The following is a 26,847-nucleotide window of genomic DNA, read 5'->3' as shown; positions in this document are numbered from 1 at the left end:
AAGTGTGACTGCACTTGGTGATGCAGCTCACTGGTCTCCATCCCACTGCCACCTGCTCATGCTACTGGGACCCCTGTCCCTCTGAAGATCCACCTACCACAGAAATCCAACTCCATAAAACAGAGGTCTCAGGGCAGGAAACTCCTGGAACAGAAGCCCCATAAAAATCCCCTTTATAGGGCCAAGCAAATGCTTGGACCTATTAATAGCTTTCCAAAGTTCTCTTTCTTTTGCTACTTATTTTCCAAAAGTATAGTTAACCTTCCACATACTGTTAGGCCTCATATTTTATGCTCTTATATATTTTTAAAAAACCCAATCCTATACTATTCTCTATAAAAGTAACCAGTTTTTTCCATGTTATCTCTGGAATCATGAGAGAGTTGAAACTAACTCGAATAAAATCTACAATCTGGTTATACTTTCTTGGTACTTGAAAATATGACTATGATGTTACCTACACACAGCAAAATAGTCTTGTTTGTGTATTCAGTATTCATTTATTAAGTGACTGGGAGCTACTTTCCCTAGAAGGGGGCATTTTAAATAATGTCCTCATCTTTATTGAGGACGAAAAGTAATATAAATTGAATAAAATGTTTTTTGTGAGAACATAAAAACAAGTTAAATTTCAAAATTGAACCTACAACAAGCCTACATAATTTCATAAAACCAGGCATTTCAGGCCGGGCGTGGTGGCTCACACCTGTAATCCCAGCACTTTGGGAGGCTGAGGCAGGCGGATCACGAGGTCAGGAGATTGAGACCATCCTGGCTAACATGGTGAAACCCCGTCTCTACTAAAAACACAAAAAAAAGTTAGCCGGGTGTGGTGGCGGGCACCTGTAGTCCCAGCCACCCCGGAGGCTGAGGCAGGAGAATGCTGTGAACCTGGGAGGCGGAGCTTGCAGTGAGCCAAGATTGTGCCACTCCACGCCAGCCTGGGCGACAGAGCAGGACTCCGTCTCGTCAAAAAAAAAAAAAAAAAAAAAAAAAAATAGGCATTTCTTCCCTAGCCCAATAGCCAAAAGGCAGGAGCAACCCAAGTGTCTGTCTACTGACGGATGAATGGATATACAGTGTATCTCACAAAAGAACAAATATTCTATGATTCAACTCGTATGAGGTACCTAGAGTAGTCAAACTCCTAGAGACAGAAAACAGAATGGTGGAGGCCAGGGGCTGGTAGGAGAGGGAAATGGGGAGTCAGTGTCCAGTGGGGACAGAGTTTCAGTTTTGTGAGATGAAAGGAGTTCTGGAGACTGTACAACAATGTGTGATGAGCAGGGCGGCCACCTCTGGGGAGGGCGTGGAAGTAGGGAGACATGTATTATAAGAATGCCTTAAGTGAAACTCTTTAAAGCCCTAAACCATTTTAAAAGTATGAATATTAATCCCTTAGTTCTGTTACTGTCAGGTTGCTGAAAAGCAGGCCACATCCATACTGAATCTCATACCATTTCGAATCAATTGTTTCTAAAGGTGAATTACTGCATGTTGGCACCAAGAGGACCGAGCTCCCTGGCTCTGCTCCTCCCCATGCTTACTCTGGTTTTCTGTCTTTCTCCACAAGCCCCCAGACACTTCCCGGCACACATCCCAACCCCACTGAGCAGACCCTACCTTTCCTGTAGTTCACTAAAAAATTAAAACCATTATTTTGTGAACTCCCTTAATTTTCCTACTTCTAAATATTCTTCTAAGCCTATTTCCTTCCTCTACTTAGAGGTATTCCCACCTCTATTTTTAAACAAAATTAAAATACTTTTCATTTAAAAATGAAAACATGTTCACTGGAAAAAATTCAAACAACATAGAAGAATATGAAGAGCCGGGCACAGTGGCTCACACCTGTAATCCCAGCACTTTGGGAGGCCGAGGCAGGAGGATTGTTTGAGCCCAAGAGCCTTGGCAACATAGTGAGACCCTGGGCTCTACAAAAAAAAAAAAGAAAGAAAAAGAAAAAATGTTAAATTAGCTGTGCATGGTGTCATGCATCTGTAGTCCCAGCTACCAGGAAGGCTGAGGCAGGAGGATTGCTTGAGTCCAGGAGTTCCAGGTTACAGTGAGCTATGATTGCACCACTGCACTCCAGCCTGGGTGACAGAACAAGCTTCTTTCTCAAAAAAAATAAAGAAAATTTTAGAAAATATGAATTAAGAAGTGAATACCCCCCTTCTTGATATATCCCAAGAGTTGCCATTGTACCAGTTTAAATGCATTGTAATAGTATATTTTTATGGCTATAAATATATCTACATAAATGCACACATGTACATATATTATTTTTATCCGAAATGAAATCAGACTCTACATTATATACTGCAACTTCCTTTATTCAGTAAGTGATGTGGTTGTGGACATATTGCCATCTCAGTGGACACAGATCCATCTAATTTTTGCTGAATAACAGTTCATGGCATAGGCACATTATAATTTATTTAACCATTCCACTACAACGGCCATTAGATATTTTCTAATTTTGCACTACTACAAATAATGCTATAATATACATTGTAAATAGGAATCATTTCACACTCTTCAAAATATTTCTGTAGGAGAGATTTGGAGAGGTGAAACAGCTGGGCCAAAGGGTATGCACAGCTCAAAATTTAATCAATATTTCCAGGCTAAAGGACAAAAAAAATTGTAGTAAAATTATAAAGGAAGGAAGAAGGAAAGAAGATAGCATGCAAAAGGCAAATAACCCAATCTCAGTTTCTCTCTCTCTCTCTCTCACACACACACGTGCATGAGAAAGACACCCGTTCCCGCCGTGGGCTTTAGGCCTGTAGGGCAGTAAGTGCCAGGTCCTTGTGCTGTGACCTATTAGGCCAGTTACTCCAAGTCCAAGGCACAAATAAATCTCCAAACATAACACATGCACAGCATCTGGGGTAAGTGGTGGCCTCTCACAGAGGCTGTTCCTTGTAGTGTCCTTTGCCTCAACTCACACTGCTGCAGTTCTCTAATCTGCACTGTATTCATTTTATTTTCTGTTTTTTAGACACATTTTAGTCTGATCACACATGGTCCAAGAACATACAAGTGATAAATCAAATGTAATCAGATGTTAAAGATGGGTCTTCAAAGATTACGGCAATGATGCCACACTTGCCTATGAGCTCTCTGACATAAAATCACATCCACACCTCAGTGGCCACCACATCATTCAGCAAAGCTTTCTTAACCGTGAGCTATTAGAGCATTACTATTTTTTTTCAGGCTCTGAATAGTTCTAGAGATCTCACTAGGGGTTGGAGGAAGCAGCTCAGCCTTGGCATAGTACCAAAAAGTGGCCAATCGATGCTTCAGATAAGTCAAAGCAATGATCATCAGCCCTGGGGCCTTCTCTGCAAGGTTATAAATTGGTCCATGGTTCTAGGGTAGAAAGTCTGCACCATGTTTATTTGCAATGCTGTTAATCCTATTCAGGTATTTCATATATTTTTTCTTAAAATAAATTACTTCCTAACTGGTCTTCTTATTTCCTGTCTTTCTGATTTATTACCTACACTGTGAATTAATTTATAGAATTTTCTAAAATGCGAATTAGATTGTAATAGTTATCTTTTTCTTTTGAGAGATGGTCTCGTCCAGCCCAGGATGGAGTGCAGTGGCATGATCTCGGCTCACTGTAACCTCTGCCTTCTGGGTTCAAGCAATTCTTATGCCTCAGCCTCCCAAGCGGCTGGGATTACAGGCAGCAGCAACACCATGCCCGGCTAATTTTTGTATTTTTAGTAGAGACAGGGTTTCACCATGTTGGCCAGGCTGGTCTCAAACTCCTGGCCTCAAGCAATCCATCCACCTCAGCCTCCTAAAGTGCTGCCACTACAGGAGTGAGCCATCAGGTCCCACCATCATTTTTTGAGTCCTTAAAATATTCCTGCAAGGTAATGTTACAGATGGGGAAACTGAGACTCACTGATTGGCCAGCACCTTAACCAATATGACAAAGTCAGTCAGCGGCAAAGCCATTCATGACTATGACCTCTACTGCCATAGAAGAAAAAGTAAAAACTTTTTTTTTTTTTTGAGATGGAGTCTCGCTCTTGTCACCCAGGCTGGAGTGCAATGGCGCGATCTTGGCTCACTGCAACCTCTGCCTCCTGGGTTCAAGCAATTCTCCTGCCTCAGCTTCCTGAGTAGTTGGGATTACGGAACCCACCATCACGCCTGGCTAATTTTTGTATTTTTGTAGAGACGGGGTTTCACCATGTTGGCCAGGCTGGTCTTAAACTCCTGACCTAAGGTGACCTCCCCGCCTCAGCCTCCCAAAGTGCTGGGATTATGAGCGTGAGCCACCACGCCTGGCCTGTAAAAAGTTTTGTTTCTTTTTTTTGTTTGTTTTTTGAGACAGAGTCTCGCTCTGTTGCCCAGGCTGGAGTGCAGTGGTACCATCTCGGCTCACTGCAAGCTCTGCCTCCTGGGTTCATGCCATTCTCCTGCCTCAGCCTCCTGAGTAGCTAGGACTACAGGTGCCTGCCACCACGCTCGGCTAATTTTTTGTATTTTTAGTAGAGACGGGGTTTCACCGTGTTAGCCTGGATGGTCTCGATCTCCTGACCTCGTGATTGGCCCGCCTCGGCCTCCCAAAGTGCTGGGATTACAGGCGTGAGCCACTGCGCCTGGCCCGTAAAAACTTCTTAATACAATATTGATGGCTCTTCAGATATGAACCCAATTTGTCTTTCCAGCCTCAACTCCAACCAGCATCCCTCACAGTCCAATCCTTATTGACTACTCACCACTCTGAGCACCAAAAGCACACTTCTGCATCTTTATGCTTCCTTGTATTGCTTATTAATTAATTCTGCCTCAGATGCCTCTCCTCATCTTCCCTATCTAGGAAATCCTGCTTATCCCTCCAGGTTAAAGGAGTCACCTCCCAGAAGCCCCTTCCCTGGAGAGAGGGCATCCCCACTGGTCTGTGCTCCAGGGCACTCTGGTCCTCTCTTGTAGAACCTATCACAGTCCCTCGCAGTGGGGGCACATCAGCTGCCCCACTCTGCAGCAAGCATCTTCAGGTCAAGGGTCATGTCTTCTCATCTCTGCATTCCTAGTTCCCAGCACTGTATCTGACTCATAAATACTTGAATGAATGAATAGCACCGGGACTAACAGAATCATGTTCTCTTTTTTTGCCACAAAGCTCCATGTGTGCAAAACTCTATGTTACAAATGGATATACTACCAAGTTCCTTTAAATAACTTGCTCTTCCTGACACATGTGATAAAAGGGTTCAATTCACAGAAACTGGATTTGAGTACAACTTTTGGTATATCTGTACTAGAGAAAGAAGAAAAGTACACTGTATGCGTCTCATTTCTTTTCTTTCTTTCTTTTTTTTTTTTTTTTTGAGACTGAGTCTCACTCTATCACCCAGGCTGGAGTATAGTGGTGCGATCTCGGCTCACTGAAACCTGTGCATCCTGGGTTCAAGTGATTCTCCTGCCTCAGCCTCCCAAGTAGCTGGGATTACAGTCACCCCCCACCATGCCCAGCTAATTTTTCCATTTTTAGTAGAGGCAGGGTTTCACCATTTTGGCCAGGCTGGTCTTGATCTCCTGACCTCAAGTGATCCACCTGCCTCGGCCTACCAAAGTGCTGGGATTAGAGGCGTGAGCCACCTTGCCCAGCCTCCTTTTTTCCTCCCTCCCTCGCTCCCTCCCTTCCTCTTTTCTTTTCTTTTTTCTTTTTTTTCTTTCTTTCTTTTTCTTTTTTTGACAGGGTCATGCTCTGTCGCCCAGGCTAGAGTGCAGTGGCACAATCATGGCTCACTGCAGATTTGACCTCCTGGGCTCAAGTAATCCTCTAGCCTCGGCCACCCAAGTAGCTAGGAATACAGGTGTGTACCACCACCCCTGGCTAATTTTTTTTTGTAGAGTCAGGGTTTTGCTATGTTGCCCAGGCTGGTCTCAAACTTCTGGCCTCAAGTGATCCTCCTGCCTCAGCCTCCCAAAGTGCTGGGAATAGGGATAAGCCACCATGCCTGGCACATTTTAGTTCTTAAAATAATGTCAGCGGCTGAGCGCAGTGGCTCAGCCCTTTGGGAGGCCGAGATGGGTGGATCACCGGGTCAAGATATTGAGACCATCCTGGCCAAGATGGTGAAACCCCGTCTCTACTAAAAATACAAAAATTAGCTGAGCGTGGGGGTGCGTACCTGTAGTCCCAGCTACTTCGGAGGCTGAAGCAGAAGAATCGCTTGAACCTGGGAAGCAGAGGTTGCAGTGAGCCAAGATCGTGCCACTGCACTCCAGCCTGGCGACGGAGGGAGACTCCATCTCTAAATAAATAAATAAAAATAATAATGGCAGCTATGCAGCCCTGATTGCAGGGAGCATGAGGAAGAAGAAACTGTGTCAATGGGGCCCAGCTACAGAACACACAAGAGGATACAGACTATTAGGAACTAGGCTAAAACTCAACTACTTTCCTTATAAACTGAGAGGAGCGGTTTGAGCTCCTGTCTACAAAAGGCAGGTAGAGGCGGCGCACAGTGGCTCATAGCTATAATCCCAGCACTCTGGGAGGCCAAGGCAGGAAGACTACTTGAGCGAAGGAGTTTGAGACCAGCCTGGGCTATATAGTGAGACATTCTCTTTATAGAAATTTTTTTTAAAAAGCCAGGCATGGTGGGGCGTGCTTGTAGTCCCAGCTACTGGAGGATCTGAGGTGAGAGGATCACTTAAGCCTAGGAAGTCGAGGCTGCAGTGAGCTGTAGTTGTGCCACTGTACCTCAGCTTGGGCAACAGGGCAAGACCTTGTCTCAAAAGGAAAAAAAAAGAGGCAGGAAGGAGTCAAGGCATTACTTGACTAATTTCTAAGCCTCTAATAACTTAGAGTTTGGCAGTAATTATCCCAACAAAACAAGATCTAACTCAATAAAGGAGCAGAAAAGCAACACCAGCTCTTCCGCCACCTAGGAAGGGAAGGGATGGTCTTTATTTAACATTTTATAACTGATTCACAGACACCTCAGTTCCTCTATATAGGGGACCAGAGCAGAAAGACCTTCAGAAGCCCAGTTTACTACTTTAAATACTTAAGACAGTATTTAAAAACCAGTGAAGAGGCCAGCCAAGGTGGCTCATGCCTGTAATCCTAGCACTTTGGGAGGCCGAGGTGAGTGGATTGCCTGAGGTCAGGAGTTCGAGACCAGCCTGGAACAACATGGTAAAACCCTGTCTCTACTAAAAATACAAAAAATTACCTGGGCATGGTGGTTCGCTCTTGTTGCCCAGGCTGGAGTGCAATGGTCTGATCTCGGGATCTCAGCTCACTGCAATCGGCTCACTGCAATTGGCTCACCGCAATTGGCTCACCCCAGCCTGGGCAACAAGAGTAAACCTTTGTCTCAAAAAACAAACAAGCAAACAAAACAGTGAAGATCCCTCTACCTAGAATAACAAGTAGCTGTAGAAATAACCAACTGGAAAGGTAGCAAGTATAGCTAACATTGCTGCATGCTGCTTTTTGTCCAGCAATTCCAAGAAATATTCCAAGCATTACATTATCCTAAAGTCAGAACTATCTCCATGTTACAAGTAGGTAATTTGAGTGCCTGAGTGATACGTTTGCCAAGGTTACAAAGAGTTTAACGGTAAGATATAAATAAAACTTGAAATCTAGATTCCAACTCTCTTCCACCATCTTTCTGTATATACACACACTCTAGTTTCTTTAAATCTGACCCTTAAGACTTGATAATAAACTTGGCTTTGGGCCGGGCTTGGTGGCTCACACCTGCAATCCCAACACTTTGGAAGGCTGAGGCAGGAGGACTGCTTGAATCTAGGAGACTGAGATCAGCCTGGGCAATAAAGCAAGACCCTGTCTCTACAAAAAAATTTTAAAAATTAGCCCAGTGTAGTAGCATGCACCTTTATTCCCAGCTACTCAGGAGACTGAGACAGGCAGATCATTTGAGCCCAGGAGTTTGAGGCTGCAGTGAGCTATGATCACGGCACTGCACTCCAGCCTGGGTGACAGAGTAAGACTCTATCTCTAGGGAAAAAAAAATTGGCTTTGATGCATTATCCTAAGTGGTACACCTGTGGTGCGAAGTACAGCTCAGTCAAATGATACACTTTTTAGTCTGCTCATTCAGAAATGACAGGATATCCCAGAAGCCAGGAAGTCTATGGCATTTACACCTTAATATAACAATTAATTTTAACATATTTCACTGCCCATATTCATTCTCTCTGCAAAGAGGAGCCGCTCTTGCTGCATGCCGCTGGATGGCTGTAAAAGGTTGTTCTCTTTCCTGCTCCCCTGTAACCTAACACTCATGTGCTGACACCCAAGATCTTTTGCTAGAGAATGGAAGTCAGCTGTTTAGAACTCAAGCTACACGTCAATCTTCAATCTCTGGGCCTTCCCCTAAAGAAGCATGTTGTGCAGTAATGGCAAAACCCAGAGGCCAGCTCAGCAGATGGAATTACACATGGAATATGAACTCTGAAGAGGCGCTCCAAGAGAACATACCACTGCCACTCGTCTACTTTTATTTATTTATTTATTGAGACAGGTTCTTGCTCTGTTGCCCAGGCTGCAGTGATCATAGCTCACTGAAGCCTTGGCATCCTGGGCTCAAGCGATCCTCCCACCTCAGTCTCCTGAGTAGCTGGGACTAGAGGCATGCACCACCATGCCTGGCTATTTTTTTTTAATTTTATATTTTGTAGAGATGAGCATCTTGCTATGTTGCCCAGGCTGGTTTTCAATTTCTAGGCTCAAGAGATCCACGGGCCTCGGCCTCCTGAGCAGCTGGGACTACAGGCGTAAGCCACTGTGCTGGCCTCATTCCACTTTCAGATACCAATATTTCAGAAATTGCACTTGAAGATCTACACAATGGACTCACCAACAGGATGTGGGCAGAGTTTCTGAGTACACCCGGCCTAATTAGCAAAAATGGCAGAGTGGTTCAGGCTCTGGAGCCAGACTGCTAGGTTCCGATCCTGATCCCTTACAGGCTATGCAGTCTTTAAACTCTCTGTGCCACATGTTCTTCACCTGTTGAATGAGGACCTTTCTCATTATGATGTGAGGACAAAATGAGATAACACAGATGAAAAGCTTAGAACAATCAGCCCTGGCAGAAACTAGGTGTTCAAATGTCAGCCATTATTATTATCAAATAACCTGTGGGGAAAAGAAAAAGAGAAACACGCTGCATTTATTCTCTATACTACATTTTTATGTAGCTGTATGAAGTTACTCTGATTTCCTTTCCTAATATAAAATTATGTCTTTTAAAAACATTTGCCAGCATGGTGGCTCACACCCGTAATCCTAGCACTTTGAGGCCGAGATGGGCGGATCACCTGAGGTCAGGAGTTCAAGACCAACCTGTCCAACATGGTGAAACCCCATCTCTACCAAAAAAATACAAAAATTAGCCAGGTGTGGTGCCAGGCGCCTGTAATCCCAGCTACTCAGGAGGCTGACACAGGAGAATCACTTGAGCCTGGGAGACTGTGGTTGCAGTGAGCCAAGATCTTGCTGCTGCACTCCAGCTTGGGTGACAGAGTGAGACTCTGTCTCAAAAAAAAAAAAAATCATTTGCTTTGTGTAACATTAAGCATACTTAATGATTACTACATAAAAGCAACAACAAAAACTCCAACGTTGATGTTCTTTTTTTTTTTTAAAGTGGCACTGATTGATTGATTGATTGATTAAGATGGGGGTCTTGCTGTGTTGCTCAAACTGGACTCGAATTCTCCTGGGCTCAGGTGATCCTCCCATCTCAGCCTCAGCCTCCTGAGTAACTGGGACCACAGGCACATGCCACTGTGCCCAGCTTGATCTTCTTTGGGAAAAAGCCTCAACTTTAAGGTCAAGGCTGCTACTTAGCATTTCAGGAAGAGCTCAGTCATTTATAGGTCGGCATAGGCTTGGGAAAAGTCTGCCAGCCAGCATAAACTTCAAGTTGAACCTAAAGCAGCATTTACTTCAAGCTTGTCCAACCTGTGGCCCAAGGGTAGACGGCTTTTAATGTGGCCCAACAGAAACTCGTAAACTTTCTTAAAACATTGTAAGATTTTTTTGCGGTTTCTTTTTTCTTTTTTAGCTCATCAGCTATTGTTACTGCTAGTGTATTTTGTGTGTGGCCCAATGTGACAATTCTTCTTCTCCAATGTGGCCCAGGGAACCCAAAAGATTGGACATCCCTGATTTACTTATTTTTATATTTACTTATTTTTATATCATCTTTATGGACTGAAAAGGCCAAAATTTTTTTAAATATATAAACTATCTTTACATCAGATGAAAGGAAAAAGACAGAAACAGACGCAAACATCAAGTCCATGTTATTAATAGAAGAAACGGCTACTTTCATTTTTGTTTTTGTTTTTTTTTTGAGACGGAGTCTCACTCTGTCGCCCAGGCTGGAGTGCAGTGGAGCGATCTCAGCTCACTGCAACCTCCGCCTCCTGGGTTCAAGCAATTCTCCTGCCTCAGCCCCCCGAGTAGCTGGGACTACAGGCGCATACCACCACGCCCAGCTAATTTTTGTATTTTTAGTAGAGATGGGGTTTCACCACATTGGTCAGGATGGTCTTGATCTCTTGACCTTGTGATCCACCCGCCTCGGCCTCCCAGAGTGCTGGGATTACAGGCATGAGTCACCGTGACCAGCAGAAAGGGCTACTTTCAAAGCACAAGCTGACTCCCTGTGAGTGAGGAAATATTTTTATCTGGCTCTATCAGAAAAAAAGAAAGATCTTTCTACTCTAATTACCAAGACAGTAGTAACAAAATCAAAGAGTAGACATTTGATAAGTATTAGTTGACATAACTTAATTTGAAGCAGACAAGATTTGGCATTTTGAAAAGTGTACTACTGGACAAAAAATTAGCAGAGGGGTCACCCTAGATAGAAAGGAAGAGAACAGGCTGGGCGTGGTGGCTCACACCTGTAATCCCAGCACTTTGGGAGGCCAAGGTGGGCGGATCACGAGGTCAGGAGATTGAGAGCATCTTGGATAACACGGTGAAACCCCGTCTCTACTAAAAATACAAAAAAATTAGCTGGGTGTGGTGGCGGGCGCCTGTAGTCCCAGCTACTCGGGAGGCTGAGGCGGGAGAATGGTGTGAACCCTGGAGGCGGAGCTTGCAGTGAGCCGAGATCGTGCCACTGTACTCCAGCCTGGGCGACAGAGCGAGACTCCGTCTCAAAAAAAAAAAAGAAAGGAAGAGAACAATGAAAACCAACAAAATAATTATTTTTATGCTAAAGGTCAAGATGGAAGACCATCATCAGATCAATCTTCCTAAAAAAGCAATTTCTCCAGGTCACTCACCTACCTACAAGTCTTAAATATTCCTCACGGTCCACAGGAGAGAGTAAAAAACCTATCAAGGTAACATAGCCGCCATCTACCTTTCTTTTTTTTTTTTTGAAACACAGTCTAACTGTAGCCCCTAGGCTGCAGCGCAGTGGGGCAACCTCAGCTCACTGCAACCTCCACTTCCCGGGTTCAAGCGATTCTCCTGCTTCAGTCTCTGGAGCAGCTGGGATTACAGGGGTGTGCCACCACCCCGGGCTAATTTTTGTGTTTTTAGTAGAGATGGGGTTTCACCATGTTGGCCAGTTTGGTCTCGTGCTCCCACCTCAGGTGATCTGTCCACCTTGGCCTCCCAAAGTGCTGGGATTACAGGTGTTAGCCAACGTGCCCGGCCCACCTTTCCAATCGGGCCAGACTGGTTTCCTTATTTGTTCCAGGGAAGAACAAGCCATGCTCATTTCAGCTCTGTATCCACAGCGCCAATCACGGTACCTGACACACAGTAGTTGCTCAGTAAATGTTTGCCAATTCAACAACTTGAATGCTCTTAGGCCCGTGCTGTGCTCTACTCCTGGAAAGGCCTCATCCAACACACCATTCTTCAAAGGCCAGTTCAACTCCCTGCACCTCTTCCCAGCACAACACTGAAGCAACCTGTCCTTGCCATTGTCTTCTCCCACTCTCAATTCCCACCAAATTCAATCATTTCTGATCTTTATTGTTAATTAAACATTTCCTGTTTCTGTGTTTTGTCTGCTCCACCAAACTGGCAGAATATTTCAAGGCAGTGGGGAGCACTGGAAAGATTACTGATCTGTGACCAGGCAAACCTAGTTACATGACTTTGAGAAAAATGTATATAAAACCCTTAGAACAGTGCTTAGAACATAGTGTGCACTTCCTAGCTTCTGTCATTATTCATCTCTCCAAACACCTCAGTTCTCTCGCTTATAAAATAGAGTGATAAGTCCTATGTCAAGTGGTCTTCATATGGAACAGGGGTCTCTAGGACCTTCCTAGCACACAGTAGCCACTCAACAGCCACCTGGCAGCTATTATTACAAAGCCTCCTGCATGATGCAGAGAAGGTGCTCAATAGAAATTTATGAGAAGGAACAACTGAGAGAAATGTATTCTCATATCAACTCACATATCAAGAGAAAAATTTTCAGTCATTCATTCCACAATCATTTATTAAGGGCTTAACATTACGTGCCAGGCTTTGTTCTAGGTTTGGGATACTACAATAAAAACAGTCCTTGCCTTATGAAACTTACGTTCTAAAGGAGGAGGTAGACAATAAGCAGAGAAAGAGACAAATCAATAAAAGGTTGGTGTTAAGTGCTATGAAGAAAAAACAAAAGCTCTTGGAAGAGGGTTGCCTGAAGAGGTGGCATTTAGGGAGAGATCCGGATCCTCAAGAAAGCTTAATTTGTGAGACTCATCCTCTCCCTCACAAGACTCCAGGAGCTCTTCCAGTCCTCTAGCAACAAGAGACCCCATACAACCAAGGAGGCTGCAGTTTGTCTTCTAGTGCATCTCTCTCAACTCAGACCAAGCTACGAACTGCTGAACAAGCAACTGCAAACTTATTTTTGTTACACTTTTTGAATTGGCCACTTAAGCTCCAAGTGAGAGTAAACTGATTACAGCCATACCGCAACTGGTCTGTTCCCCAGAAAGTTCAGATCGCTGTTCTCTCCAAACAGGTAACCTTCAGGATGAGTTGAGTCAAACTTCTCTCCTCCCATAATGAAGTGGCTGGCAAAATAGCTTCCTAGAGAGGAACAAACAGAAAAAAAATCAAACAAGCAGAAAACAGTCAACCTAAATCTAGTAAAAAAAATAAAAAGCGGATTTTAAAAATGTTAACCTTAAAAAAAAAAAAAAAAAGTTAACCTTTTGGGCCGTGCGTGGTGGCTCACACCTGTAATCCCAGCACTTTGGGAGGCTGAGGCAGACAGATCACCTGAGATCAGGAGTTCGAGACCAGCCTGGCCAACATGGAAAAACCCTGTCTCTACTAAAAATGTAAAAATTAGCCAGGTGTGGTGGCACATGCCTGTAGTCCCAGCTACTCAGGAAGCTGAGGCAGGAGAATCGCTTGAACCCGGGAAGCAGAGGTTGCGGTGAGCCAAGATCCTACCACCGCACTCCAGTCTGGGTGACAGAGTGAGACTCCATTTCAAAAAAACAAAAACAAAAAAGTTAACCCTCTGAATGAATAATTAGAGCAATTTCTAATCCCAAGAGTGTTTTCTTTTCCTGATTTGGGACAATGGCACAAAATAAGTAAAATCATAGCAGGGAAAACCCCAGATACCAAACATAGAATAAATCACTGTTTTCCTTTTAACATTCTTAATTGAATTCTTCTAATGATCTGTTTAAAATACCTCCAGCCAAAAGACCAAAAGGTCCTACAATGCACATTAATGATAATATATATTTTTTGGTTCCTGACTTTTGCCTTTAAACTTGAAGTAGTTATTCCACGTATTGAAGAATCTCAGCTACAAGTATCATCATATACATACACTGTGATATTGTAAAATATATGTTTGGTCTTCAACCCTATTTCCTGGAATGCAACTCTTAAAATCCTTGGAATATCCAGGCCGGCATGGTGGCTCATGCCTGTAATCCCAGCACTTTGGGAGGCCGAGGAGGGCGGATTACTTGAGGTCAGGAGTTAGAGAGCAGCCTGGCCAACATGGTGAAACCCCGTCTCTATTAAAAATACAAAAATTAGCCAGGCATGGTGGCATGTGCCTGCAGTCTCAGGTACTTGGGAGGCTGAGGCAGGAGAATCTCTCGAACCCGGGAGGCAGAGGTTGCAGTAAGCCAAGATCACGCCACTACACTCCAGCCTAGGTGACAGAGCGAGACTCCATCTCAAAAAAAAAAAAAAAAAAATCCTTGGAATATCCAAAGTGATGCCTTTTTTTTTTGTCTTTACATATGCTAACGAATTAACCAGTGCCTGGCAGCCCCTAGGTAGCCTCAGGATGGTGGCTGGTCACTGGAAAGAAAAGGCAGGATTAGAGGGTTGGGACTTTCAGCCCATCCCGTAACCACTGAGGAAGGGAGAGGGGCTGAAAGTTAAGTTGATCATCAGTGTCCAATGATGTAATCAACCATGCTATGTAATGAAGCTTCCATAAATATCCAAAGGACTGGGTTCGGAGAGCTTCCAAACAGGGGAATACTTAGAGGTTTCTGGAGGGTAACGTGCCCAGAGACGGCATAGCAGCTCTGTGCCCCTTCTCACATAACCTCGCCCTATGTATCTCTCTCTGTATCCTTTGTAATATCCTTGATACTAAACTCGTAAATGTGTTTCTCTAGCTCTGTGAGTCTCTCTAGCAAGTTAATCAAACCCAAGGAGGGGGTTATGGGAACCCTGCTTTCTGGTTGGTTAGTCAGAAGCACAGGTAAAACCACCTGGGGCTTGCGATGGGCATCAGAAGTGGGGAGCAGTCTTGTGAGATTGCACCCTCAACCTGTGGGATCGGACACTATCTTCAAGTAGTATCAGAAGTGAAATGAATGGGAGGACACCCAGCTGGTGTCCTCTGCAGAACTGAGTGGTTGCTGGTGGAGAGAATCCCCACATATTCTGCTGACCAGAGGTCACAGAAGTTTTCTGCGCTGCTTGTGTTGTGAGTGTATAGGAGAAACTGAGTTTTTTTCCTATATCTGCAGATACATACATTTATTTGCCTAGATTTTCTTTTTTTTTTTTTTTTTGAGACGGAGTCTCGCTCTGTCACCCAGGCTGGAGTGCAGTGGTGCAATCTCGGCTCACTGCAAGCTCCGCCTCCCGGGTTCCCGCCATTCTCCTGCCTCAGCCTCTCCGAGTAGCTGGGACTACAGGCACCCACCACCACGCCCGGCTAATTTTTTGTATTTTTAGTAGAGACGGGGTTTCACCATGGTCTCGATCTCCTGACCTCGTGATCCGCCCACCTCGGCCTCCCAAAGTGCTGGGATTACAAGCGTGAGCCACCGCGCCCAGCCTATTTGCCTAGATTTTCATAAGCCAGCTTATACCTACACACAGAAGTCTCAGTACCCACCCACCACTACTGCGATACCTCCATAACCTTCTATGATGAAGGTTCTTCACACTTTAACTTGCTGTAAAACATTATTGTTTCACAGGAAAATATGAATTTAAATAATACAGCTATCCCTGGCTTACTCTACCAATTACTACACAGGCTATGGTGTAAAATAAGGGGACAATTTAATGCTATGAAAGAAGGCTACACACATACTCTCTCCACCTCAAATTCATTAACAGTGCTAACGGCCAGAACTGCTGGGACATCAGTCATGGCAGGGCCCCTTTGCCCCTTCTTAATCAACCAGGAGGCAGAAATATTTTCAGTACAATATAATAACCAAATGAAATCAGCAGTCAGGGGCCAAAATTCCCATCAGCCTCATCTGGAAAAACCAAGGAACTGTGACAGGATATGATGGAACTGAGAAGTCACCAAAAGAGGCTTAGGTTATGCTGAAAATTGCATCTGGGAATACATTTTAAGTCTGATGATTAAACGAATGACTCTTACCTCTAATTTCCATTATCTAATTCTCCCATGAAGGTAAGCTGTCCAAAGTAAAGGACACATCCCATAATATACCGTTATCAACAATCTCATATACCCCATTTCTGAAATTAACACAAGGAACTTATTAAGTGGCAAAAGGTTTGTGTATAATACAGTGAGGATATACACAAACTCCCTAAATCAGTTGCAATATTTGTTGAAGATCTGTAGCAGGCAGGGTGTGATGGGTCTTCCTGTAATCCTAAAACTCTGGATGGCTGATGCAGGAGGATTGCTTTAGGCCAGGAGCTCGAGACCAGCTTGGGCAACTTAGCAAGCTTAGCAAGACCTTGTCTCTACTAAAAACAAAACAAAACAAAAAATAAAAATACAAAAATTAGTTGGGCATGGTAGCATATGTCTGTAGTTCTAGCTACTCAGAAGGCTGAGGCAGAAGGGACACTTGAGTTTAGGAGTTCAAGGTTGCAGCGAGCTATGATTGCCACTGCACTCCAGCCTGGGTGACAGAGTGAGACCCTAAGAAAAAAAAAAAAAGAAAGAAAGAAAGAAAAGAAAAGAAAAGAAAAAAGGAAAAAAAGATTTATAGCAAACTAAAAAAAAAAAAAAGAAGAAAAAAATGAGATTCAGTACTTTGAGCCTGTGGAGAAGCCATAGGAAGGAAGACAGAGAAGAAAATTCTAGCAAAAACTGAACCAAACATTCACTTTTAAAACTTTCTACAAAGGAGCTTTAGTCTAGAAATATCTATTAAACAAAACAATGTGGATAAAATCACTCACCACAAAGTGAGGCACCTATTGAATTAAACAAGCAGGAAAACATTCTTTGAGAGTAATAATGCAGCCCAAATCAAAGCAATCACTGAGGAACTCCTGAAAGTCACCCATCAAAACTTAAAAAGACAAAGGGCAGCCATCTGATACAGTGATACAGCAGTGGAATTCATCATTTAGGAAAGCTTAATTATCAATTATTTATGTCCAGCACCTGCTAGCCCTATTTTCCAAGTGCATAATTTATGGAGAGGGGAGGTACCTAGTTGCCTTAAGTAGAAGCAGCAATCTCAAATAATTTAAGTCATTTCCTGATGAACTTTAGTAAGATATATTTTCTATGCATCAGGAATTATACATTTATCATATATTAGGTAAAATTGGAAAAGTTAAAGATGTTACACAGATGGATGGCTTGCCCAAATCATGAATAAAGAAAGGGGGAGAAGAGAGTTTGATGTCTGGAATTGTCTAGGTTGACCTCAGTGTGGGACCACTGAATTTCTAGTACCTGTGAGAGCTCAGGGGAGGGATCTGGGGCAGTAAAAATCCACGGATGATTGGCTTAGAGGTGGCCGTGATTGAACCTAGCGAGAGAGGACCACCAATGATTTGGGGGCTAAAGAGTTAAAGCAGGCAACAGCTTTCGATTAGAAATGCCCTTTTATGCCATAATATTAAAAGAAAAGAAATGACCACAAAAGATGTGTAGAGCTAATTGTAGTTTTGCCTTGCATTAAAATCAAGAATAGTCTGGGCATGGTGGCTCACACCTGTAATCCTAGCACTTTGGGAGGCCAAGGATCACTTGAGCCCAGGAGCTCAAGACCAGCCTAGGCAACATGGTGAGACTCTGTCTCTGTATATTTAAAAATAATAATAATAATAATAATAATAATAATAATAATAATACTATGGTATATTCAGTCAGTAGAGTATTATGACGCCATTCAAAGTGGTGTTGTAAATCTGTATCTACTGACATTAAAAATGTTCACAATATATTACCATTAGACCCTCGTCTCTACAAAAAATTAAAAAATTAGCCAGGTATGATGGCCCAAGCCTGTGGTCCCAGCTACTCAGTAGGCTGAGGTGGAAGGATCACTTGAGCCCAGGAGGTCAGGCCTGCAGCGAGCCATGATTGCGCCATTACATTCCAGCCTGGGTAAAAGAGCAAGACCCTGTCTCAAAAAACAAACAAACAAAACCCACAAAAGCTGTATAAGCTGTATACTTATAACTGGGAATGATTTTCTCAAAATTACATAGTTGGCAAAATTGTTCTTACTTTTACTTAAAATTAGCTTGAACACCTGTTCAATCACTCAATTAATAATTCTTTGGCAATATTAATTTCTAAACTTTTGGTTATTAAGGGGAAGATGCATAAAATATGCAAGATTGTATGAATTAAAAAGAGCTCCCCAAACCTGCTTCTATTTTTTATTTGTTTTTGTTTTTCTGTAGAGATAGGGTTTCACCATGTTGGCCAGACAGGTCTCAAACTCCTGGGTCAAGAGATCTGCCTGCTTCAGCCTCCCAAAGTGTTGGGATTACAGGTGTGAGCCACCGAGCCCAGCCATCCTCATCTGTTAAAAGGAAAAATAAATTTATTTATTTGTATTTTGTTTTACAACCAAAAATTTGCTTTTTCCTTTCTTTGAAATGAACCCCTCTAGCAGCTTGCTTTCATTTAGACAAGTGAGAAAAGCAAATCAGCCCTTTTCAGACTGAATAAAGCTTTCTATTTGCTCAGTCTTTCTAGAGGGACAAATTGGTGCACAGCTATGTATAGCTACTAGATCATCAGATCACCAACACCAAACACATCAACAGTCCCCAAACAAGATGACTTCTAGACAACTTATGCATATTTTTACTTCTTAACACAATGAACTGTGCTTCAAAATCAGAAGTGGTGGGGGAAAAGAACTCTACTAAAGTACTTCTTTGCCTATTTGTTACTAGGAAAAACATGTCACTCACAGATAAACTGCAGAACTCAACTAAAATACACCATTGCCTATTTGCTAACGGGAAAAAAACATATGTCACTAGTAGATAAACTTCAAGTGTTCCATTATTAGTGAGCTATAATTTCTTAAAACTCATATTCAGAAATCTTTGCAGGCTTTAAGAAGTCACATCATACACATATCTCCAAGATTATACATAAACCGTAAGGTATGAGTGGGAAAGAGAAAGGGGAAATTAATGTTTAACAAGTACATAGTTTTAGTTTTATAGACTAAAAAAGTTCTAGACATCTGTTGCAAAACAGTGTGAATATATGTAACACTAATGAACTGTATGCTTAAAAATGGTTACTATGATTAAATTTAATGTTGTGTGTTTTTTTGCCACAATAATAAACATATAAATATCAAGAAAAAAAAAAAAAGGTATGAGCCAGAATGATCAACACTAAGACAAGTTCAGTAAAACGACTGACCTTTAAAGAAAGAAAGGCATCCAGGCAAAAAGTCAAAATTCTAGAGGGGAAGAAAATCGGTGTCATCAGACTTTTCAACAGAAACACTTTATGTCAGAAGATGAGGGAGTAACATTCTAAGGTAGTCAAAGAAAGAAAAGCCCCTGAGCTCATCTGAGGAGTCTACTAAGGAATAAGTTTCCAGGCCAAGCCCAGTGGCTCACGCCTGCAATCCCAGTACTTTGGGAGGCCAAGGCAGGAGGATTGCTTGAGCCTAGAAGTTCAAGACCAGCCTGGGCAACATAGCAAGACCTCATCTCTACAATAAAAGAATTAACAAGTTAGCCAGGCATGGTGGCATGTGCTTGTGGTCCTAGATACTCGGGAAGCTAAGGTGGGAGGGTTGCTGGAGGTCAAGGCAGGAGTGAGCTATGATCACACCACTGGACTCCAGCCTGGGCAACGGAGTGAGACTCTGTCTCAATAAAGGAAAAACAGGCCGGGTGTGGTGGCTCACACCTGTAATCCCAGCACTTTGGGAGGCCAAGGTGGGCAGATCAACTGAGGTCAGGAGTTTGAGACCAGCCTGTCCACCATGGTGAAACCTCGTCTCTACTAAAAATACAAAAATTAGCCAGGAGTGATGGCATGTGCCTGTAGTCCCAGCTACTCAGGAGGCTGAGATAGGAGAATCACTTGAACCCGGGAAGTGGAGGCTGCAGTGAGCCAAGATCACACCACAGCACTCCAGCCTGGGTGACAGAGCAAGACTCCATCTCAAAAAAAAAAAAAAAAAAAAAAAAAAACAGAAAGAAAGAAAATACAGTACAGCTCTCAAAAAATAAAGAAGGGGGATGGATAGCAGAGAAAAAGCAGAATATGTTTGCTGACAAACTTTAGGTGTAAGTGAGAGTCAAAGGAGATACTTCAAATGCTGGAGTAAAGAGGAGAGGTGAGTGAAGACGTTACTGGTTATATCCATATTATTCACAGTAGGAAACTAACAGACAAAAGTAATAATAATAATAACAACCTAACAGTAGTATATAAAGATTAAATAAGGGTAACCATTAGAGAAAAATACAAACCTTCCTAAATCCAAAAAATACATCTTAAAAAAAAGAGCAAACAAAACAGACTACATAGCGAAAGACTGTAAATGTTTATATCTATTTATATACATATAGATATAAAATGGCCAGCCTTAAGCCAAACATATCAATCATATCAATAAATATAAATAGGCTTAATTTATATTATGCTACCATGCATGTAAGGAAGAGTGGCTATGAAGACATATACATATCAATTAATATTTTTAAAACAAGCAATGTAAGGATAAATCATAATAATTTTAAAGCGATTATCTATAGGAGGAGGGAGGGAATGAAGTAGAAGGGACCAGACAGAAGGTAGGTTTCTTTGAATACACATCGTTTTATGTATCTACCACTGGAACCATGTAAATATTTTGCATAATTACAAAATTAAAATTTCTGTAAAGCAATCCCTAAAAATCAAAAGTAAAGTGAAACAAATGAACCTAAGTGTGTGTGTAGTGGAATAACTACAGAAAGAGAAACTATTCCCAAGAACTTTAAGAGATTGTAATTTAACTGTACATCTCAATAGGAAAGAAAACTGTAAAAAAGATATCTCAAACAGTTTACAGTAATCCTATTATTGGTGGCAGTATTTTCTTCTGAGAATGTGGCATTAAGCAGATGAGTAATTATGTGATATTTCAATTTTATCATACCTAGTGTATTGAGAATCAGAGAGAAAGTTAAAGAAAGCCAAGGTCAAACAAAAACCATATAGTCCTGAATTTGTATTAGAAATATCAATAAGAATGCATGATATGTATTTTATCTTTACAAACAATGTTTCCTAGCTTGGGCCACTCAAAAGGCCTACAAACAAAGACCAACAAAGTAGGAGGGGGTGCCTCTAGCACCCAGCCGGTAGTCTCCAAAAGTCATTTCCCACTAACAGGAACAAGGGCTCTTTGGAGGCCACATTCCAAGTCTGTGGCAGGGAATACACAAGATGGGACTAGAACATCTTGTCATACCAGATAACAAGGACGCTCTCTAAACCTACTAGGGTCATATCCAAGGGACTCAAGAGCTGACTTAAAGAGGTTCCCGCAGAGCAAAGATGGACTATATTAAGCTTCATCAGCATAATAAGGACAAGGAATAAAATAAGTCGAAGTCAATGAGTTCATAATATCTTAAAAAAAAAAAAGGTTACCATTGAAGGATGCTAGTAAACCAATTCATTATTTTGGAAACTGGCAATTAAAGGGAAAGCCTCAAGCATTTATCTTGCCTTTCCTATACGAACTGTACCTCTGGGTGAATGAATAATTAATAGATGAGGGGAGGCCGGGTGCCACGGCTCACACCTGTAATCCCAGCACTTGGGAAGGCCTTGAGCCCAGAAGTTTGAGACCAGCCGAGGCAACATGGCAAGACACTTTCTCTACAAATTTTTTTTTTTTTTTTTTAGTTAGCTGGGCCGGCACGGTGGCTCACGCCTGTAATCCCAACACTTTGGGAGGCCGAGGTGGGTGGATCACGAGGTCAGAAGTTTGAGACCAGCCTGGCCAACACGATGAAATCCTGCTCTACTAAAAATACAAAAATTAGCCGGGCGTGGTGGTGTGCGCCTGTAATCCCAGCTACTCAGGAGGCTGAAATAGGAGAATCACTTGAACTGGGGAGGCAGAGGTTGCAGTGAGCCAAGATCGCGCCATTGTACTCCAACCTGGGCAATAAAGTGAGACTCTGTCTCAAAAAAAAAAATTAGCCGGCTTGGTGGCAAGGGCCTTGGTCCCAGCTATTCAGGAGCCTGAGGTGGGAGAATTACTTGAACTCAGTAGGTCAAGGCTGCAGTGAACCGTGTTTGCACCACTGCACTCCAGCCTGGGCAACAGAGACCCTATTTCAAGCCAAAAAGAAAAGGTAGATGAGGGAAAGTTTCTCTTTACAGAAATATTCTAGCTAATGAACAAAGAAGGAATGATAGGATTAGAATGTAAGTCTTAATAAATTAATAAATCATCCATTACCAAACCTCTCCCCCACAAAAGAGACAACCAGATACATGCTAGTGACAGAAAACGCAACAGAGTAGTCTTACCAAAGTAAGTAGCTTCAAATTTTAAAGCTTTAAAAAAAATGAACTTGATCGAGCTGCTGAACCCAACCATCAGCTTATAGGGAATAAAACAGAACATGATTAATGAGAGTTCACGGAGGCAACTGGCAAAACTCAGGCTGCAGAAAACCTTAATAAGAAAAATGACCAGGTTTCCTCAATGAATATATTGTAAGGGGGGAAAGTATGGCAACAGAAAATCCAAAGTACAGACTTTATTTTATTAAACGCTTTAATTTCCACATATTTTACCGTATACGATCAACAAAAACCAAGACTTTCTTGGTCCCAGCTATTGTTCATGCTCCTTCATTGGTTCTTCTAAAATAACTATGAGAAATAAAATACAAGGAAATAATAGATGTTCAAATCATATGGGTTCACAGAAGTACTATTTATAATAATCAAAAGGTGGAAACAAATGTCAAACAACAGATGAATGGGTAAACACAATGTGATATATAATGTGTCCAACATACACTTTTACAACGGAGTATTACTCAGCCATAAAAAGAAGTGAAGTTCTGATACATGCTACAACATGAATGAACCTCCAAAACAGTATGCTGAGAGAAAGAAGCCAAACACAAAAGGTCACATACTGTAGTATGATTCCATGTATATGAAATATCCAGACAGGTAAATCCACAGAGAGAGTAGACTGGGTGATTGCCAGGGGATGGGGGCAGGGGAGAGTGGGGACAAATTGCTTAATTGGTTTTATTTTGAGGTGATAAAAATGTTCTAGAGGCCGGGCGCAGTGGCTCACACCTTTTGGGAGGCTGAGGCGGGTGGATCACTTAAGGTCAGGAGTTCAAGACCAGCCTGGCCAACATGAAGCAACCCCGTCTACTAAAAATACAAAAATTAGCTGGGTGTAGTGGTGCATGCCTGTAATCCCAGCTACTTGGGAGGCTGAGGCACAAGAACAGCTTGAACTTGGGAGGCAGAAGTTGCAGTGAGCTGAGGATCGTGTCACTGCACTCCAGCCTGGGTGACAGAGCAAGATCCCATCTCAAAAAAAAAAAAAAAAAGTTCTAGAATAGAGGTAGTGGATTGTGCAACATTGTGAATGTTCAAAATGCCACTGAGTTGTTCACTTTAAGATAATTTTATGTTATGTGAACTTCACCTCAATTTTAAAAAATCATATGGGGAGGAAGAATTTGGCACAGTCAGGTTGTAATGCTGTCATTTGAATTTTTATTTTAACTTCCAAGCATGTATTGTAAGCAAGATACAGAACTTTACCAAAATTATCCCTGATTTTCATCTGTAAGATATTCTCTTATGCCCATTTTTCAGCTGAGGAAACTAAGGATTAGAAGAGTTCAGTGACTCGCACAACATCCCACAGTTAAGAAACAGCAGAGACCGAGAGATGCAAGGTTTGAACTGAAGGTCTGGCTAACTCCACATCTCAACCCTGCACCTGTCTCTCCATCTGACAGTGGCAAAGAATAGCATGTGTGTGAGAGAAATGAAAACAAACAACTGTGTGTGTGTGTGTAAATGTAATGTTTATTATTTCATACATATGTGGAAGACGAGCCAAATGTTTAAGGTTCTTTTTTTTTTTTTTGAGACAGAATCTTGCTCTGTCGCCCAGGTTGGAGTGCAGAGGCACCATCTAGGCTCACTACCGCAAGCTCCGCCTCCTGGGTTCACATCATTCTCCAGCCCCAGCCTTCCGAGTAGCTGGGACTACAGGCGCCTGCCACCACGCCCGGCTAATTTTTTGTGTTTTTAGTAGAAACGGGGTTTCACCATCTTAGCCAGGGTGGTTTCGATCTCCTGACCTCGTGATCCGCCCGCCTTGGCCTCCCAAAGTGCTGGGATTACAGGCGTGAGCCACCGCACCCAGACTTTTTTTTTTTTGAGACACAGTCTCACTCTGTCACCCAGGCTGGAGTGCAGTGGTCCAATCTCTGCTCACTGCAACATCTGCCTCCCACGTTAAAGTGATTCTTCTGCCTCAGCCTTGCAAGTAGCTGGGATTACAGGCGTGTGCCACCACACCTGGCTAATTTTTGTATTTTTAGTAGAGACGGGGTTTCACCATGTTGGCCAGGCTGGTCTCAAACTCCTGACCTCAGGTGATCCACCTGCCTCGCTCTCCCAAAGTGCTGGGATTACAGGCATGGGCCACCATGCTCGGCCAAGGTTCTTTACAATATAAAGAATACCTGACTTTTCCTTTTCCTGTACTGTAATAGGAAAAAAGAAAGAGGGATAATGAATTGATGATAAAATGCTTAACCATATAAAACCCAAATTTTTTTCTTTCTGACAAACAGGAATTGTAAATCAAACCCCTTGGTCTCAAAAACATTTTGTTTTCCACATCAACTTTAAATATTGTGTTTTACATATCTAGTGGAAGAACCACTAAGTTCAACGTACAGCCTCCCTGTTCAGAATAAAATATGGAATATAATAAAACAAAAAAACAAATAGACTGCACTGCCCACCTTTATATTTTTGGAAACAAAAGCAAAATAACTCTGAATCTCGGTAAACAATGTTAGAACATGTAGTGTTTTCAACACATACACAATTCATGTACAACTTTGCAGAGCACCATCAGAAAGAAATAAGTATAATAACACAGGGCAAGGCCCACACTGGCCAGAGCAGCTCCAGACACTACTCCTTAACATCTGACTTTATCTTAGTCACTATCACCACTTTCTGGCTCTACAAGAACTCAGGGCAATGCAAAGGGAACTTGTATTACACTGAGGGAGCCCTACCCTATCAATGGCAATTTTTGAAGTGAGAGCCCAAAATCAGCAAATTGACTTCAACAAAGGAAAATCAACTATTGGTTCCTTATAATGTGAACAAAAAAGAAAAATCTCATTTAAAATTCATTGTATTAAATAATTTGCCTAATCATTTTGAATTTAAGTTTTGGGGGCATATTCCTACCACCATAGTGAAATTAAATATTGAGCAATGGGTTCTCTAAATTATGTCTGCCTCAATGAGATACTGTGACATTTGTTACCAAACCACTATTAATTATAACAATATATAATAAAGGACAATTAAACCCATTTTCCATTCTTCTACAATTCTATGGGGATCCTAGTAAATTTTCATATATTTGAAAAAATCTTCATCTACATGACATTTCAATAACAATAAGCTTTAGAGTACAAAAATAAGAAGAAAATTAGAAAATTGCAAAAACCTCTAAATATTCAGCTCAATTCTATAATGCTACAGTGCTGCTTTTGTTCTTCATTTTTAGGTTTTCCCCCTAGAGCAAGGGTGCCTAATCTTTTGGCTTCCCTTGGCCACACTGGAAAAAGAAGAATGGTCTTATGCCACACATAAAATACACTAACACTAATGATAGCTGATAAACTTAAAAAAAAAAAAAGAAAAGAAATGCAAAAAAACTCATCATGTTTTAAGAAAGTTTACTAATTTGTGTTGGGCTGCATTCAAAGCCATCCTGGGCCACATGTAGCCCAGCCTGTGGGGCGCGGGTTGTACAAACTTGCCCTAGAGCATATTTTTATTTATTAAAAAAATTAGGGCCGGGCGTGGTGGCTCATGCCTGTAATCTCAGCACTTTGGGAGGCCAAGGCAGGCGGATCACTTGAGGTCAGGAGTTCGAGACCAGCCTGGCCAACATGGTGAAACCCTGTCTCTACCAAAAATACAAAAATTAGCAGGGTATGGTGGCGGGCATCTGTGATCCCAGCTACTTGCAAGGCTGAGGCAAAAGAATCGCTTGAACCTGGGAGGCGGAGGCTGCAGTGAGCCAAGATCACACCACTGCACTCCAGCCTAGGCAACAGAGCGAGACTCCATCTCAAAAATATAAAAATAAAAACAAAAAATTACATGTTAGGTGCAATGGCTCACAACTGTAATCCCAGCACTTTGGGAGGCTGAGGTGGGAGGATCACTTGAGCCCAGGAGTTCAAGACCAGCCTGGGCAACATAGCAAGACTCCATCTCCACAAAAAGAAAAAAAAATATACAATACATGTCCTTTGCCAAAAAAATTAGTATATAGAAGTTAGTAATTTAAAATTTAACCCTGCTCCATAAGAAGTAACTCTGCTATTCACAATTGGGTGTGGCCTTCCAGATTTTTTTATACATATACAAATATATCCAGGTCTTCTGTTTTGTTCTATTATTTTTTTAATTGAATGGACTATTGCACATATTGATCTGCAAGTTGCTTTCACCTAATATACTGTAGGCATCTTTCTATGTCTGTATTTATGGCATGACCTCATTGTTTTTAGTGGCCAAATAATATTAATATCCTCTTTTTTTTTTTTTTTCTTGAGACGGAGTCTCACTCTTGTCGCCCAGGCTGGAGTGCAATGAATGACGCGATCTTGGCTCACTGCAACCTCTGCTTCCTGGGTTCAAGAAGATTTTCCTGCCTCAGCCTTCCAAGTATCTGGGACTACAGGCACCTGCCACCACACTCAGCTAATTTTTGTATTTTTAGTAGAGACAGGGTTTTACCATGTTGGCCAGGCTGGTCTTGAACTCCTGACCTCAGGTGATTCACCCGCCTCGGCCTCCCAAACTGCTGGGATTACAGGCATGAGTC

At 42.2% G+C, this 26,847-nt stretch overlaps 1 protein-coding gene across 4 annotated transcripts in view; it reads right to left on the bottom strand.

Moving 5' to 3' along the window:
- The window catches only part of RNF157 (ring finger protein 157), a 100,236-nt gene that overhangs the window by 60,302 nt on the left and 13,087 nt on the right, over positions 1 to 26,847 (bottom strand). For 3 of the 4 annotated variants that reach the window (XM_055242133.2, XM_055242132.2, XM_055242131.2), the window contains exon 2: positions 12,966 to 13,084. In XM_055242133.2, coding sequence (XP_055098108.1) covers positions 12,966 to 13,084 — 119 coding nt within the window. Of the gene's footprint in view, positions 1 to 12,965; positions 13,085 to 26,847 lie in introns of those variants that run through there. The other variant, XM_055242134.2, reaches the window with a different exon arrangement.

Source organism: Symphalangus syndactylus, chromosome 14, assembly GCF_028878055.3.
Source record: "Symphalangus syndactylus isolate Jambi chromosome 14, NHGRI_mSymSyn1-v2.1_pri, whole genome shotgun sequence".
Lineage (NCBI taxonomy): Eukaryota > Metazoa > Chordata > Mammalia > Primates > Hylobatidae > Symphalangus > Symphalangus syndactylus.
The sequence above is the reverse complement of the archived record's forward strand: the minus strand, read 5'-3'. Positions and strand labels throughout refer to the sequence as shown.